Source organism: Manis javanica, chromosome 4 (assembly GCF_040802235.1).
Source record: "Manis javanica isolate MJ-LG chromosome 4, MJ_LKY, whole genome shotgun sequence".
Lineage (NCBI taxonomy): Eukaryota > Metazoa > Chordata > Mammalia > Pholidota > Manidae > Manis > Manis javanica.
Genome location: NC_133159.1, coordinates 96,673,959 through 96,692,863, shown reverse-complemented (window position 1 = coordinate 96,692,863; position 18,905 = coordinate 96,673,959). Strand labels below are relative to the sequence as shown.

General features: G+C 38.6%; 1 protein-coding gene across 6 annotated transcripts in view; it reads right to left on the bottom strand.

Annotated features, from left to right (window-relative positions):
- Positions 1-302: 302 nt before the first annotated feature.
- Positions 303-18,905, bottom strand: part of LOC108401080 (monocarboxylate transporter 1-like) — a 44,062-nt gene continuing 25,459 nt past the window's right edge. Inside the window, exons 2-6 of one of the 6 annotated variants that reach the window (XM_073234408.1) lie at positions 9,578-9,658; positions 9,089-9,101; positions 8,380-8,523; positions 5,131-6,000; positions 303-2,796 (exon numbers count right to left, since the gene is read on the bottom strand). In XM_073234408.1, coding sequence (XP_073090509.1) covers positions 2,558-2,796; positions 5,131-6,000; positions 8,380-8,523; positions 9,089-9,101; positions 9,578-9,640 — 1,329 coding nt within the window. In that variant the 5' untranslated portion in view covers positions 9,641-9,658 and the 3' untranslated portion in view covers positions 303-2,557. The other 5 variants (XM_037005405.2, XM_037005403.2, XM_073234409.1 and 2 more) reach the window with 5 other exon arrangements.

Below are 18,905 nucleotides of genomic sequence, written 5' to 3'. Positions count from 1 at the left end.
TACTCTCTGGATGCTGATCTCAGTAAAAGAGTGTTCCAGAACAACCACAACACTGACGTGGGTAAGAGCTGAATGCTCTGGCTTTCAGAGTTAAGTATTCACCTGACTCTGAGTGATGATCAGGACCACAGGAACGCTGTCCCCAGGAAGGAGGCTCTGGCAGCGGGCGGCCCACGGACTCTCCACAGGCCCCAGCTGCTGTCCTCCACCAGCAAAGTCATGACCTGTGGCTGTGTGTGCTCGGTGCTCGAGTTCCATGTCACACTCACCTCCCTCTCACAGAAAGCATCTCTTTAAGCATAAATAAACAGACACCTGCTTATAATGATCATTAGCTTTATTTTCTTACAAGACAAGTTCCTCTTGTCAGAACTCTTCTATTTCGAACCTATTCATTTTTCCTCTGTTATTAGTGAAAAGGTAACAATCATATTCATATTAAGGAAAACAAATGCAGGAAAAAGTCACCACCCAACACAAGTATGCTTGGAATTTTGTTTGTATTTCCTTCCCCTTTTTTCTGTGAGAGTATGTTATATCCTGTACTGATCTAACTAGTTTGTGTTTTGTTTTCAGTTCACATTGTATCATGCCTATAACAAGGAACCTTCCATGCTATTGGACCTCATAACCATCTATTTAAATAGACTGCCACACGATTTAGGATTCTCAAATACATTATTCACATCACTGTTAGATATCCCAGGAATAGTCACCCAAAAAGTTTGAAAGACAAAAATTGAAAAGCAGTCAAATTACTTTTAAAACTCTGTTAAATGTCAGGATTAAAAGATAAAGCTTCACTAAAGATATAAAGAAGACCAAGCCCATGAAAAAATGGCCAACATCATTTGGCATCAGGGACATGTCAACAAAAATTGCACACTCCAACCTACTAGAATGGGAAAGTTAAAAAGACTAACAATGCCAAGTGCTAACAATGAGACATAATAGCCAGAATTCTCACACATTGCTAGCTGGATTACAAAATGGTATAGCCACTTAGAAAGTAGTTTGATAGTTTCTCACAACGTGAAGCGTACACCTGCCATGGGGCCTCACAATCCCAGTAACAGGCATTTACTGAGGGGAAATGAAAGTGTATTTCTACATACATAGACCTCTGTGTGAACGTTTGTAGCAGCTTTATTCATAATAGCCTCAATATGGAAACGACCTAAATGTCCATCAACTCGTGATGGATATACAGATTATGATACATCCACAAAAAGAAATTCTACTCAGCCATAAAAAGCAATGAACTTCGTATAAATGCAACAACATGGATGAATCCTAAGGCATTATGGTCTGTGAAGGGGCCCATACACAGAAAGCTCTTCTGAACTATTACTTGCACTGCTTCTGAGAACACATCTTTACCACACCAATAACGACTTCTTCAACTCTCTAGACACCAACTGGGTGTCCTACAGTTCAATTAAATTCTGACACTAAGTGCCCAGCGTGGCAGATTCCACGGGGTGATGGCTCAGTCCCATAAGACATTCCAGATTCCAGTCACAAGTCCCACATTGCCACCTGTATTTCTGACCTCGGGTTCAATCATTTGTTAGAATGGATCACAAAACTCAGGGAAACACTTTGTTTACATTTCCTGATTTATTATAAAAGGTACAACTCACAACAGCCAAAGGAAAGAGATTCTTGGGGTGCATAGGGCAAGATACGGTGGGGAGTGACAAGAAGCTTCCATGCTCTCTCTGAGCACAGTACCCTCCTGGCATGCCTCAATGTATTCCTCAACCAGGAAGCTCTCTGGACCTGGCCATTTAGGGTTTTGTTTATGGAGCTTTCACTACATGCGATGATTTATTAAATCATTGGATGTTGTAGCTCCTCCACTCTGCCCTGAGGTCAGGAGGTAGGGCTGGAAGTTCTAGCCCCAGATCATGCCTTGGTCTTTCTGGAGACCAGTCCCATCCTGAAGTCACCTTGGGGGTGCCAGCCACCCATCATCTGATCAGCAGGCTAAAGACACTCGTCACTTCAGAGAATTCAAGGGTTTCAAAAATGTGTACCAGGAACCTGAGATGAAGACCAAATATATATTTCTTATTTCGCCAGCTACATACTATGTGATTGCATTTATTCCATTCTGGAAAAGACAAAACTATAGGGGACAGAAATCAGAACAGTGGCTCCCAGGAGCTGTAGGGAAGGGAAGGGGAGTAACTGCAAAGGGCAGGAGGGAATTATTTTCTGCTTGAAATGTTCATTCCTGGAGTTATCTGACTAAACACCTTGTCAGATGCTCATGAAACTTTATTCATTTTTCTACTGCAAGTAAAGTATACTTTAATAAAATGACTTCAAATAGCAGAAATTTCCTTCTGTCATCTTTGTACGTCTCCTGACCCCAAAATGATGTGACATAATTATCATGATTACAGTAATGTAATAAAAATTCCATCAACAAACACCTGGTATGACTTCCACACAAATGCCCACTATCTGTGGTAAGTACCACTAGGAAAACATGGTTCTGGAGAATTTTTCAGGTCTCCTTGGTTCAGAGCTCCTCTGTTTATCCACGATTTCAGACTAGATGCTTCTCCTCCTTGGGGCCTCCTTCTGGGCCTTTCCTCTCTGCAGATTCTGCTGCTTTCATACCATCTTTACTTTCCTTTTTCTGCTGCTTCTCTGCTTCCTGTTCTTTTGCAACAAGTCGATAATAGATGCCCATGCTGATGGAGAGATAGATACCCGCAACAATAAGAATTATGCCACAGGCCCAGTACGTGTATTTGTAGTCTCCATATACATCATTGAGACGACCTAAACGTGCCAAACAAAGAAGTTCCGTGGGTAGAAGTAAACAAGGTTACCCTTTCCCAAATACAATTTAAGGATCCCATCTAAAGCCATCAACCCAGTCCTCACAGAGCCCCCACAGGACAAAGACGTCTGAAAAGGAGCTGCTAAAAATGATCTGATCTTTTGTGTATGATTCACACCTGATTCTGGATGGCTTTGCATGTTACTCTGAGCAATGTGAAAATAATTCTAAATCTTGGCAAATTTGAAATGGGAGAGGCCTGGAGATCATCTAGAATCCGTTTTCTTGGTACACGACGGAAAATGTGTTGTTTGATGAGGTTTAGGAGTTCTGCTCAAGGCACAGACCCATTCCAGTGTCTCTGGCCAATGCTCTTTCTCTGACATGAGCATTTCCCAAAGAGCCTTCCTGTGAGCACTTGAACTATGCTAAAACATTACCACCACTGCCTTTCACCATTCTGAGGGCTTAATCCTCACAATGGGCAGATTTTACCAGCATTCCCACTGTATAACATAAAAATTCTGAAGTACAGAAACCTTAAGTAACATGCCCAAGGTCACAAAGCTAGTAAGTGAGATAGCTGGGCTTTAAACCTTGGAAGTCTGACTCCAAAGCCTGCACCCTAACCAGTGTGGTACTGGATACCCCCCTCATGTTTACAAAGTCAAATAAATATGGGAAATGGCATGCCGTATTATTGTCTATAAAGGCTTTACAAGGTCTGGTAAAAGAAACTTACTTAACTTAGCATTTCTTTTGGCCATGAAATCCTTGTTAGAGTAAAATGTATTAGCATCTCATCAAAATAGTATCTCAAGGAATAAACACTGAAAACCCTACACCTGTGAATAACTTAATACAACCAATTCAAACATGACTCCATCTGCCTTTCTAACTCAGGGCAACACTTGCTCAGCAGTATTTGTTGAGCCTCTACACACGAGCCAGACACTGGGTCTGCCAGGCCCTGAGGATAAGGGTGAGCAAAGGACAGAACATCCACAGCTCAGCGGAGGAGAAATGTTAATCAAATAGCTACACGGACCATGATAAGGGCTCCAAGGAGGGATGGACGCAGAGAACAGAATTCGCACCAGCAAGAAGGGTCAGGAAGGCGTCTCCTAAAGCGTAAACTAAGCTGAGACTTTCAGGAGGAAAGGTGTTATCTAGGAGAAAGGGGATGGGAAAAGGTCCAGGTGGGGGACAGCAAGAGCAAGCACAGGTGGTGGGTAGGAAGCATAGGGTGTGAGGTGAGGGGATGAAGGAACAGGGCTGCTGGAACAGAGAGTGAAAGGCGAGAGACAGGCCATGGGGCTGGGAGACGGGTGTACCAGGCCACGTGGGCCTTGTAGCCCATGCTAGCCTAGCCATGCTAGGGAATTTGATCTTTACCAAAAGAGTGGAAGCAACTGGAGAGTTCTAAAGGACTGAAGAATGGCTAGAGTGGATAATCAGTTGACCATTAGGAGGCTACTGGAGCAGCCCATTTGGGAAATAGGAGCTGTGAATAAGGGTGGTGGTGTGATGGAGAAAATGGGCAGTTTAGAATGAGATTTAGGAGGCGAAAACTGAGATTTGGAAGCCTGCTGAGTGTAGGGAAAAAGGGTGGGGCAGTTTGGAAAACTCAGTAGTGGATCTTCTCCTTCCTTCCTTTACAGTGCATAACCTCAGAAGCATGCAGCATATCCAGAGGAAGTCCAAATTACTAACGCATTTTCTGTTAATAATCTTAAAATATAAACAATTTGGTATTCTTAGAAAATAATCATCAAGCTTTATGGTTACTAGCTGTGTGATACTGGGCAAGTTATTTTCCTCTAGAAGTTTCTGTCTTCACTTATAAAGTGGGGAAAATAACAATCCTCCCTCATAAGCTTGTGAGATATGACAGGATATATAAAATGATTGAGACAGACTCTGGAACACTGTGGGCCCTCACCTGGTAGCTGTTTTTACTATTTTAAATATTACCACTGAGATGAATTCCACAATTAAAATGAAATCACCAACCATATTTTAAAGGTGGACTGTGTGTTATACATTTCTCTACAATAAACATGTTAGTTTTATGATCAGAAAAAAATATTTTAATAAGTTTGTAACAGTTTTTGATTCTCTTTTCAGCATGATGGTGCAATTTTACTTGACTCTGTAAGTATATGAGCGATTATGATGTGCCAAGCATTGCGCCAGCACTGAGGGCACAAAAATGAGAAACATTTGCTCTCTGCCCCCAAGCAGCTCACTAATCCCTGCTTTCTACCACCTTCCCAAACTTCTGTGTCTGTTTTATGTTAACAGAACCAGGCAGATAGGGTGACATACTATACCTAAGAGCGGTGGCCCCAGAAGGATAGGACAGCATTCCACAATGGTCACCAGTCCCACAGCGCTGGAGAACCTCTGGGGTCCAACGAGGTCCATCAGTGTTTCAAACAATACAGAGCTAAACCACCCAAATGCAAATCCAAGGCATCCCGCATAGACACAGAACCCAACATAGCTGGAGGACAAAGGTGCTAGCAGATGACACACTCCATTTGCTATAATAGAAGCAGCAAAAAAATACTGCACTCGAGGTCTTACCCACTTTGTGTTGGCTACAAGTCCCATAGAAGGTCTGGCTACCATGTCAACAAAAGCCAGAATGGAAAGAAGGAAGGCAGCCTTCTCACTGGAGTGATGCTGACTTTTGGCATAACTACTAAGAAAGATTAAAGGTGTAGCCAGCCCAAAAGCCATTACCGCATTCCCAAAGATGTACAGTACAAAGCCTCTGTGGGTGAACAGGGATAAGTCCAGAAATTTGTTAACTTCTTGAAAAGTTGATTGTTTCTCTTGTTTGGGGTTTATGCCATTACATTCTGTATTTGCATCACCTGCCCCTTTTTTTGCATTAGATTTTCCAGCTTCCTGATGGGATTCTTTAGACCTATCTTTCTTTCCTGCTTTGATCGGCTTGGGCCCTAATGGTCGCATTAGGGCTCCAGCTGCACAGCAGTTTAGTAGGATGCCCCCAAGGATTTGGAAGCTTCCTCTCCAGCCAAAGATACCATAGAGAGCCTGATTGAGGGGGGCCAGGGTAGACAGAAACACAGGGCTGCCTGCCATGGCCAGTCCAATTGCCAATGGTCGCTTCTTGTAGAAATACTTGCCAATCATGGTCAGAGCAGGATTCAAGTTGAAGGCAAGTCCAAGACCTAGGGACGAGGGGAGAAAAGGAATCCCATAGTCTAATAAGTGTCAGAAATATATTTGTAATTAATTAACTAGGCAAAGAAACTGAATGGGAAGAGGTCAAAATCATCATTATGAGAGAGGCTATTATAACTAGTTGATCATTGAGTGGACTATTATCAAATAAATACAAAGTCTCTTAGTGCAGCAAATGCTAAATTTATAACATAACATTGAAGTATTTCTTTTTGTTTAAGTTACAAAAAGATTAATAAACGTAGGATCATTTGTTTAATTTCATAATTTTAACTTTTGAGGAATAGGGAATGGAAAACAAAAGGAAAGGATAATACTTATAAATTCAGAAAGCAAGATGAGTGGAGGGGCAGAGGAGGGGAAAGAGAGGGAAGGGAAGGGGAAGAGGAAATACTTTTGAACAGTAAAACACAGCACTGTCAATATTAATACTACCTTCATACAGCCATTAATATAATGCAATTTCTATGAAAATATCAGTGAATTTTTTTTTCAGATGAGGTAAGACTTTAGAACACACCCAGAGAACAAATGCACTAAAACTGTTTGAAAAGAATAAGCACTGGGTGAGACCAACACAGATAAATAAATATATTGTATAGCTACAGTAATTAGAACAGTGTGGCATTTATTCAAAAATAGAAAAACTGATCAATGAAAGTGGACAGAAATTTCAGAAATCAAAAGATACACTTAACAAGGGACAAATGGATTTTTCAATCAATGGGGCTGAGACAATTATCCTAATTACCTCCTAGGTGGTCTCCCATTCTTGCTTCCCTACTAGGTTAACCAGATTAGAATGCTCCCCCATTCAATCTCTCTAACCACTGCCCACCCACAGATTTTCTCTCTGGGTTAGAAAGCTCTGTGCTTTGGTCCTTACCTACCTCCCTGTCCTCATCTCAGTCTGTCCTCACATGTGCTAAGTACAACTGCACCTCTAGATTTTAACAGAACTGGCTCCTGGTTATCCCTCAGATCTCAACTCAAAGTCATCACCTCTGAGAGGCCTCCCCTTTAGAGGCCATTTAAACCTTCTCTACCAAAATTCTCTGTTTAAGTCTTTAAAAAGCACTTATTACTACCTGATACTTTTCTTACTTACTCACTTACTTACTAGTCTGTTGATTTTCTCCTCCCTCCACTAATGGGAAGGCATCTTGCCTGTCATATTGACTATCCTCACAGAGCTTAGAACAGTGCCTGGCATATAATAAGGAGTCAGTGCATACTTGTTGAATGAATTAGCAAATGGAATAATGAATAGGCTAAATCATCATATGTGAACAAACAAAGCTTTATCGCTTTTTGTTATTCAAATATTCTGGATAGATTAAAATATTTAAATTTTTAAAAATTTAACTAACTTGGTGAAAACATAGGTCCAAAAATACCTGTTATTGGCATTATCTCAGATCCGGCAGGTGGGGCTGTAAATTATTATAACCTTTCTAAAGGAAGTATTTGACCACTCATACCAAAACTCTTTATCCCAGTAATTCCACATTTACAAATTTATCCTAAGGAAATTACCATTTTCACAAAGATGTATAGACACAGTATCATATAAACACTGCTTATTAATGGTGAAAACTATAAACCACATACATGCCCTTCAATCAGAGAAGGGTGAAATAAGCTACAGTATATCTATCCAATGGAAAAGTAATAATTGTTAAAGTATATTTACTTAGATGGGGAACTTAGATGCATATGATGTGCTTTTAAGTGAAAAAACTGGCTACAAACATTATACATAATCTCATCCCTTTTTGTTCAAAAAAACTATGTATGTGTAGAAAAATGTATGACTAGATATAATCAAAATATTAAAAGTGATTTTCTCTGACCTGGAGAGCTATTGGTGATCTACATTCTTTATACTCAATAGTGTCAGTAGAAAGGGCAGGGAGGTGTTATGTGTGCTCTCAATTCCTTGAAAATGTATTTGGCTTCTCAATCAGAAAATTCCTGCTTTGAAGCTGACATTCTCTCTTACTTTAATTTGAGCCAATTTCTTTTTGGGTGGAAGAGGTAATGAGTGGGAATAGCTGATGACCACCCTTTCAAGAACTTGTCATATCCCCTTAACCCATTTCCTTAGGACAAAATAAATAAATAAGAAAACTCTCTTTTAATTTATTCATTCAATAAAAATAATCATCCCAAAGTGCCAGAACTTTCTTTAAAGACATATGCCTTTTTGGTACTATTAAATTAACATAAATTTTAACAGCTCTTAAAAATAGTGATCTGGTAATTCTTCTAACAAAGAACTTTCATTTCTCAAAAACATTGGCAGGTGAATGCTAGGAACAGTCCACAAAAAAACTAATGGTTGAAAACCCATCAGTACAACTCACCTCCAATGAATCCAACACACAAGTAAAGTTCCTGCACACTGTTACAGAAGGAGGCTGCAATCATGCCACAGCCCGACAGGCAGCCGCCAACAATCATGACTGGACGACTGCCATATTTATTTACCAGGATACTGCTGATAAGACCTAGGAGAGAACAAGCAACTTAATGTAGAGGAGAAGCCCACTCCTCACATCCACATCTGTGCCAGGTCTTAACTGACATGAAAGGATGTCAAGAGATAAATACCCCATCCCACTAAATAAATATATAAAATAGAAGACAGCAATACAGAATACCACTGTCTTCATTTCAGGGTCACAGGTTTATGTAATGAGAAAGACACAGCATTGATTGTACATCTTCTATATTTTTCTAGGTACACCTAGAATTCATTGGATAGATTTTAACTAAAGTATGAAAATCTTAATCTCTTTTAAGGTAGAATAGGCTACAAATACTCTGATTATAAGTGTATATAGGATTCTTCATGTATCTGGGGTATTATAAATGTATATGTAACTAGTGTGCTCTGTTTTTAATTTTTTAGATGGTCATCTGGAGCAAACACACATGAATCAGATGTGTGAGCAAGTCTGATCAAACTTCTGACTTTGGAACATATTTACAAACTACCTGAAATGTAATTTGTTTCTCAAAGAGAACAACAACAAAACTGAAACAGAACTACAAAACAAATTGAATGCCTACCATCACCACTTTTCTTCAGCATTATTGGAGGTCCAAGCCAGCAAGTAAAACAGGGGAAAAAAAGATGTAGGGAGAGGAAGAAACCAAACTATCAGTATTTGCAGAAGATATGTTTGTCTGTCTAAAAATTTTGAAAAAAATCTACCATCAACGATTGAAAATAACAGAATTTAGCAAGGCTACAGGATATATGATTAACATAAAAATATAATTGGCTCTCTATATACCAGCAACCAACACAAACTACGTTTAATGAAGTTATCCTTTAGAATGACATCTGTTTTATAATATTCGAACTGATCTAACAAAAACACAGTTACTATGTAGCCTTTATTGTTAAAGGGAATAGAAGATATGATTCTAATTACATAGCTTCAAGACGTACCATTTCAAAGATCTCATTATAAAGACCTCAAGAACAAAGTACTTAATGCAGAGCTTTCATCTCCCTATTGAAAGCTAAAAGAACAGGTCTTCGTGGATGCTTACCTCCAGCGTACATGACAGCAAACATGATGGACGACAGCCATGACACTTCGCTGGTGCTGGCATTAAATATTACTTCAATATCTTTGTAAAATACAGAAATAGATTTGCCAAAAGCACAAGAGAAGCCAACGGAAATGAAAGCTCCAACGAGTACCGCCCACCCCCAGCCTCCATCTGGGGGTGTGTGTTCAACCGGACCTTCACTTGACGGTGACATTGTAAGTAAAGATGAATTCCCAAATGCAGTTCAAATACAAAAATCTAAAGGTTATGAAATTAAAATAGTACATATCAAGTAGGTCAATAACAAAGCACTCCATTAATTACATTCATGTTTTAAATAACTGAAACACTTTTTGATATTATTTGTTCTCTATGAACATAGTAGAAAATGTCTGAATCACAGTTTTTCCCATAGGCTTAAAATTAAAAATTCACCATCACTTGAACAAAACTCCTTTTCAATAACTGTACTACCATTTCTTCATAATTATAAATGTACATATTTTAATAATTGATATCAGTAATTTTCCATATTACCTATGATAACCCAAATAATTCATTTAGCTTATCTGCATGCAAAACTCATATGTACACTATAAAAGATTCACAATTTAATATTTCCTTTATAATTTTTCTACTTCCCCAAAAATGTATTTTCTAATACTTACTTTCTATGTTCTCCAGAATTTATAGGCTGATTAAAAGTGTTGGGAAGAGAATACAAGGCTGGAATTAAAGATGGAAGCATGAGAGGTGAGACAGAGACCTCCTCGAAAACCACATATAAAAAGAAAATATAGTTAATACAACTAATCTTAGAAGAGTGACAGGAAAGAAGGCTTCGCCAGACTGCGTACCCCTGGAGAAAAGAGAAGACCTCACAGAACAGGGCAACGTATAAAAGCTGTGATCTGGAGGGACCCAAGCTCTTCCCCAACCCCAGTTCCCCGGCAAGAGGAAGAGAAATGGAGTGGGGAGGGGGTGGAAACCTAGGAATACAGAACACCCAGCACTGCAGATCTGCTCTGAGAGCATGAACATACATTGCATAGGGCTCTGGAGGTTTGTGGGGTTGGAAAACTAAGACAGGTGGAATATTTGGGGAGACTGAGATTCCAGCCGCTTGTGGAAAACAGGGATCCACATCCAGCTGCTCTAGGACAAAAGAACAGCAAGCAGTCTGAGAGACTTCCGAACAGCAAGAGGGTTGCTAAAGGGGCAAGGATTGAACAGAGCTTACTGCTCAGGAGAAAGGATAGGTAGATAAAATTCTCCAGGTCCACCCTGTCTAGCAGGTTGGGAACTTTCTGGAGCTTCAGGCACTCCATCCCCCTGGCTGGCAATGCAGCTCTGAGACCCCCACTGTGATATGCAGCCTGCTGCACCTTCCTCCCAGCCTGCTGGCACCTGCTCCCAAACTGGCAGTCCCTGCCCTGGTATCAGGGCAGCCAGAGGGGGGGCCCCGCCTACAGCAGGTACTAACCCAAAGCACAGAGGGTTACACCTGTGTGCTCGACCAACTAGTTCAGACAGTGGAGACAGGCACAGTAGCTGGGAAACAGGAAACAGCTCTTTCCTCCCCCCGGGCACCAGCACCTCTCCCCTACAACCCCCAACGTCACTCCAGGGGCTGAGAAGCTCCAGAGAGTAGAGCTTCTGGACACTAGATGGCACCACATACAAATATGAAACATCAAAGGAACTTGGTTCAAACCAAATTCCCACAAACACCAGAAAGAGGACCAGGTGAAACTGAATCTCATCAATCTTCCTGAAATAGACTTCAAAATAAAAATCATAAACATGCCCATGGAGGTAGAGAAAAATATTCAAGAACTCAGGGACAAATTGAGGATGGAGATGTGATCATTAAAAAATTCAGTATTTGAAATGAAAAATACAATGGAGGGATTTAAAAGCAGATTAGATATAGTAGAAGAGACAGTAAATGGAATAGAAATTAGAGAAAGGGACTGCAAAGAGGCTGAGGCACAAAGAGAAAAAAGGGTCTCTGGGAATGAAAGAATATTGAGAGAACTGTGTGACCAATCCTAATGGAACAATATTCACATTATAGGGGTACCAGAAAAAGAAGAGAGAGAAAAAGGGATAGGAAGTGATTTTTGGGAGGTAATTGCTGAAAATTTTCCTAATCTGGGGAAGGAGACAGTCTCTCAGGCCATGGAGGTGTACAGATTTCCCAACACAAGGGACCCAAGGAGGACAACAGCAAGACATATAATAATTAAAATGGCAAAGATCAATGACAATGACAGACTTTTAAAAGCAACCAGAGAGAGAAAAAAGATCACATACAAAGGAAACCCCATCAGGCTATCATCAGACATCTCAACAGAAACCTTACAGGCCAGAAGAGAATGGCATGATATATTCAATGTAATGAAACAGAAGAGCCTCGAACCAAGAATACTGTATCCAGCAAGATTATCATTTAAATTTGAAAGAGGTATCAAACAATTTCCAGATAAACAAAAGCTGAGAGAATTTACCTCCCACAAGCTGTCTCTACAGTGCATTTTGGAGGGACTGATAAAGATGGAAGTGTTCCTAAGGCTAAATAGCTATCACCAGAGGAAATGCAACCACAGAAAACTGAGTAGAACAATTAATTTTTAAGCAGATGCAAAATCAAAGCAATTACCCCAAAAGTCAGTAAACGGATAGACAAAGAGTACAGAATTTGATACTTAATATATAAATAATGGAGGAGGAAGAAAAAGGAGGGAAAGTAAATAAACTTTAGATTGTGTTTGTAATAGCATAATAAGTGAGTTAAGTTAGACTGTTAGATAGCAAGGGAATTACCCTTGAACCTTTGGTAACCACGAATTTAAAGCCTGCAATGGCAATAAGGACATACCTATCGATAATCACCCTAAATGTAAATGGTATGAAAGCACCAATCAAAAGACATAGAATAACTGAATGGATAAAAAACAAGTCCCATCTATATGCTGCCTACAAGAGACTCATTTCAAACCCAAAGATATACACAGACTTAAAGTGAAGGAATGGAAAAAGATATATCATGCAACTAATAGGGAGAAAAAAGCAGGTGTTGCAGTACTTGTATCAATCAAAATAGACTTCAAAACAAAGAAGGTAACTAGAGACAAAGAGGGACATTACATAATGATAAAGGGGTCAATTCAACAAGATGATATAAACAGTATAAATATTTATGTGCCCAACATAGGAGCACCTGCATATGTGAAACAAATACTAACAGAATTAAAGGGGGAAACAGAATGCAATGCATTAATTTTAGGAGACTTCAACACACCACTCACCCCAAAGGAGAGATAAATCAGACAAAAAATAAGTAAGGAGACAGAGGCATTGAACAACACATTAGAACAGATGGACCTAACAGACATCTATAGAACACTCCACCCAAAAGCAACAGGGTACATACACATTATTTTCAAGTGCACATGGAACATTTTCAAAAATAGATCATATGCTAGGCTACAATTTACTAGGCTCAGTAAATCCAAAAAGATTGAAATTGTACCAACCAGTTTCTCAAATCACAAAGGTATGAAACTGGAAATAAATTATGCAAAGAAAACGAAAAAGCCCACAAACACAGGGAGGCTTCAGAACATGCTCCTAAATAATCAATGGATCAGTGACCAAACAAAAACAGAGATCAAGCAATATATGGAGACAAATAACAACAATTACTCAACACCGCAAAATCTATTGGACACAGTGAAGGCTGTACGAAGAGGGAAGTATATTGCAATACATGCCTAACTCAGGAAAGAAGAACAACCCCACATGAACCATCTAAACTCAAAATTAATGAAATTAGAAAAAGAAGAACAAATGAGGCCCAAAGTCAGTAGAAGGAGGGAAATAAAAAAGATCATAGAAGAAATAAATATAATTGAGAAGAATAAAACAATAGAAGAATCAATGAAAGCAGGAGCTGGTTCTTTGAGAAAATAAATAACATAGATAACCCCCTAGCAAGACTTACCAAGAAAAAAAGAGAGTATGCACACATAAACAGAATCAGAAATGAGAAAGGAAAAATCACTATGGACACCAGAAAAATAGAAAGAATTATTAGAAAATACTATGAAAAATTATATGCTAACAAATTGGATAACCTAGAAGAAATGGACAACTTTCTAGAAAAATACAACCTTCCAAGGCTGACCCAGGAAGAAATAAAATATCTGAACAGACCAATTATCAGCAATGAAATTGACTCTGTAATAAAAAAATGACCTAAGAACAAAATCCCTGGACCAGATGGCTTCACCACTGAATTTTATCAAACATTTAGTCAAGACCTAATACCCATCCTCCTTAAAGTTTTCCAAAAAATAGAAGAGGAGGGAATACTCCCCAATGCATTTTATGAGCATCACTCTAATATCAAAACCAGGCAAAAACACCACAAAAAAAAGAAAATTACATACCAATATCCCTGATGAACACACATGGAAAAATACTCAACAAAATCTTAGCAAACCAAATTCAGAAATACATCAAAAAGATCATCCATCATGATCAAGTAGGACTTATACCAGGGATGCAAGGTTATAACAATATTTGAAAATGCATCAACATCATCCACTACATCAACAAAAAGGACAAAAACCACAGGATCATCTCTATAGATGCTGAAAAAGCATTTGACAAAATTCAACATCCATTCATGATAAAAAACTGTCAACAGAAGTTTGAGAATGGGTATAGAGGGCAAGTACCACAATAAAATAAAGGCCACATATGACAAAACCACAGCCAACATCATACTTAACAGTGAGAAGCTGCAAGCTTTTCCTTTAAGATCAGGAACAAGACAAGGATGCTCACTCTCTTGGCTTTTGTTCAACATAGTTCTGGAGGTCCTAGCCACAGCAATCAGACAACACAAAGAAATAAAGGCATCAAGATTGGTAAAGAAGAAATTAAACTGTCACTGTTTGCAGATGACATAATATTATACATAAAAAGCTCTAAAGAATCCACCCCAAAACTACTAGATCTAGTATCTGAATTCAGCAAAGTTGCAGGATACATAATTAATACACAAAAATCTGTTGCCTTCCTATACACTAACAATGAACTAGCAGAAATAAAAATCAGGAAAACAATTCCATTCACAATTGCATCAAAAAGAATAAAATACCTAGGAATAAACATATCAAAGGAAGTGAAACACCTATACCCTGAAAACTAAATGACACTCATGAGAGAAATTAAAGAAGATACCAATAAATGGAAGCACATCCCATGCTCATGGATAGGAAGAATTAATATCATCAAAATGGCCATCCTGCCTAAAGCAATCTACAGATTCAATGCAATCCCTATCAAAATACCGACAGCATTCTCCAACAAAGTAGACCAAATAGTCCTAAAATTCATATGGAACCACAAAAGACCCCAAATAGCCAAGGCAATCCTGAGAAGGAAGAATAAAGCAGGGGGTATTATGCTCTCCAACTTCAAGCTCTACTACAAAGCCACAGTAATCAAGACAATTTGGTACTGGCACAAGAACAAACCCATAGATCAATGGAACATACTAGAGAGCCCAGGTATAAACCCAAGCATATATGGTCAATTAATATATGATAAAGGAGTCATAGGCATACAATGGGGAAAAGACAGTATCTTCAACAACTGGTGTTGGCAAAACTGGACAGCTGCATGCAGGGGAATGAAACTGGATTATTGTCTAACCTCATACACAAAAGTAAACTCAAAATGGATCAAAGACCTGATGTAAGTCATGAAACCATAAAACTCTTTGGAGAAAACATAGGTAAAAATCTCTTGAATATAAACATGAGCAACTTTTGCCTGAATGCATCTTCTTGGGCAAGGGAAACAAAAGCAAAAATGAACAAATGGGACTACATCAAGCTAAAAAGATTCTGTACAGCAAAGGACATCATAAGCAGAACAAAAAGGCATCCTACAGTATGGGAGAATATATTTGTAAATGACATATCTGACAAGGGCTTAACATCCACAATATATAAAGAACTCATGTCTCAACACCCAAAAGGCAAATAACCCTATTAAAAAATGGGCATAGGATATGAACAGACAATTCTCCAAAGAAGAAATTCAGATGGCCAACAAACACATGAAATAGATGCTCCACATCACTAATTATCAAGGAAATGAAAATGAAAATCTCAATGAGCTATTTATCACCTCACACCAGTCAAGATGGACAATATCGAAAAACTAGAAACAACAAATGCTGGCAAGGATGTGGAGAAAGGGGAAAACCCTCCTACACTGCTGGTGAGAATGTAAACTAGTTCAACCATTGTGGAAAGCAATATGGAGATTCCTCAAAACACTAAAAATAGAAATACCATTTGACCTGGGAATTCCACTCCTAGGAATTTACCCAAAGAAAACAAGTTCTCAGATTCAGAAGGACATATGCACCCCTATGTTTACTGCAGCACTATTTACAATAGCCAAGATATGGAAGCAACCTAAGTGTCCACCAGTACATGAATGGATAAAGAAGATGTGGTACATATACACAATGGAATACTGTTCAGCCATAAGAAAGAAACAAATTCTATCATTTGCAACAACATGGATGGAGCTAGAGTATATTGTGCTTAGTGAAATAACCCAGGCAGAGAAAGACAAATACCAAATGATTTTCCTCATTTGTGGAGTATAACAATGAAGCAAAACTGAAGGAAGAAAATAGCAGCAGACTCTAAGAAGGGACTAGCAGTTACCAAAGGGGAGGGGTGAGGGAGGGCTTTTGCGGAGGGAGGAAGAAGGGGATTGAAGGGTATCATGGTTAGGGCACATGGTGTGTGAGGGGTCATGGGAGGATAGTGTGGCAACAGAGAGGACAAGTAGGGACTCTGTGGCATCTTACCACACTGATGGATGGTGACTGCAATGGGGTATGGGGTATGACTCAATAATGAGGGTGAATGTAGTAACCATATGGTTTTTCCTGTGAAATTTTCATAAGATTGTGTACCAATGATACCTTAATAAAATCAATTAATTAATTAATTTAAGAAAAGGTTTTGGGATCATGGTGTGAGGTCACAGGGAAACAGTGTAGCACAGAGAAGGCAAATAGTGAATCTGTGACATCTTACTACACTGATGGACAGCGACTGCAATGGGGTATGGGGGGACTCAATAATATGGGTCAATGTAGTAACCACATTGTTTTTTCATGTGAAACCTTCATAAGAGTGTATATCGATAATACCTTAATAAAAAAAAGGTGTTTGGAAGAATATTGGAAGAATATACTAATATCTATACTTCATGAGACATATGGCAATTTTCAAAAGAAAAGACCATTCCAAATGTAAGGTTCTCTTCTAATGAACTGGAAAGTTGTCACAGTAAACTTTGCCTTTCATTGAGCTTCTTAGATTTAATTCAAGGGTTTTTTTTTCTACACAAGTGGGACTACTTCAAATTAAAAAGCTTCTGCATAGCAAAGGAAACCATTAACAAAAGTAAAAGGTAACCTACTCTATGGAAGAATATATTTGCACATGATATATCTGATAAAGGCTAATATCCAAAATATATAAAGAACTCACACAACACCACCAAAAAAACCCCAAACGAACTGATTAAAAAATGGGCAGAGGACTTGAATATACATTTTTCCACAGAAGACATACAGATGGCCAACAGACACATGAAAAGATGTTCAACATCACTGATCATCAGGGAAATGCAAATCAAACACAAAGAGGTTCTCCTCACACCACACAATAGCCAATATCGATCAACAAGACTAGAAACAAGTGTTGGTGAGGATGTGGAGAAAAGGGAACCCTCATACACTGGTGGAATTGTAAATTGGTGCAGCCGCTGTGGAAAGCAATATGGACGTTTCTCAAGAAGCTAAAAATAGAAATACCATAGGACCCAGCAATTCTACTTCTTAGAATTTACCCAAAGAAAACAAAATCATAATTCAAAAAGATATATGCACTCTTATGTTTATTGCAGCATTATTTACAATAGCCAAAGTATGAAAGCAACCTAAACGTCCATCAATAGATGAATGGATTTTAAAAAGATGTGGTACATATATACAATGGACTATTAGCCATAAAGAAGAATGAAATCTTGCTATTTGCAACAACATGGATGGACCTAGAGGGTATTATGCTAAGTGAAATAAGCCAGACAAAGACAAACACTATATGATCTCATTTATATATGGAATTAAAAAAACAAAACAAAACAGAAATAGACTAATAGACACAGAGAACAAACTGGTGGTTGCCATAGGAAGGGCAATGGTGGATGGGTGAAATTGGTGAAAGGGGAATAGTTAGTAAGAAAGTTTGGTATCTTGAGTTGGGTATTACATGAGTGTATACACATGTCAAAATTCATCAAGCTGTACATCAAGCAAAATGTCAAAAAAGTGATCTTACAGTCATTAACAAATCAGCGCTTAAGAGTTCTGCTTAAAAAACTGAAGGAACAAAATGGTAGCAGACTCAGAGACTCCAAGAATGAACTAGTGGTTACCAAAGGGGAGGGGTGTGGGAGGGCGGTTGGGGAGGGAGGGAGAAGGAGACTGAGGGTATTATGTTTAGTGCACATGGTGTGGGGGATCACAGGGAGAACAGTGTAGCACATAGAAGGGACATAGTGGATCTCTGGCAACTTGCTGCACTGATGGACAGTGACTGCACTGGGGTATGGGTGGGGACTTGATAATATGGGTAAATGTAGTAACCACATTGTTTTTTCATGTGAAACCTTCATAAGAGTGTATATCAATCATACCTTAACAAAAAATTTAAAAAAAGAGTTCTGCTTAAGATGCTAAAAAACATGTTTTTAAATGGAATTTTTATAGAAGCTTTATAAAATTATAAAATTCCCAGGGTTTGCACAACTTTTGTTACACTTATCCCAAGGTCGTCTTTGTTATTCTTGTAGATAATTTTAAAAAATCATTTTCTGTTAGTTGCTAGCACATAAACACAATTGATTTCTTTAAGTAACAGCTTTATTGAGGTATAATTCACATGGCAGAGAACTTATCCTTTTATGTTACTAATAAGGAAAATTGGGGTGGGGTTGGTATAGAAGAAACCTCTGCACTTTTTGCTCAATTTTTCTGTAAACCTAAAACTGCTCAAAGTAAGTCTATTAATTTAAAAAATTCACTTTTAAAGTGTATAACTCAGTGGTTTTTAGTATATTCACAGAATTGTACAACTACAACCATTGTCTAATTCCAGAAATTTCATCACCCAGAGAAACCCTATACTCATTAGCAGTTACTCCATTTTCCCTTCAC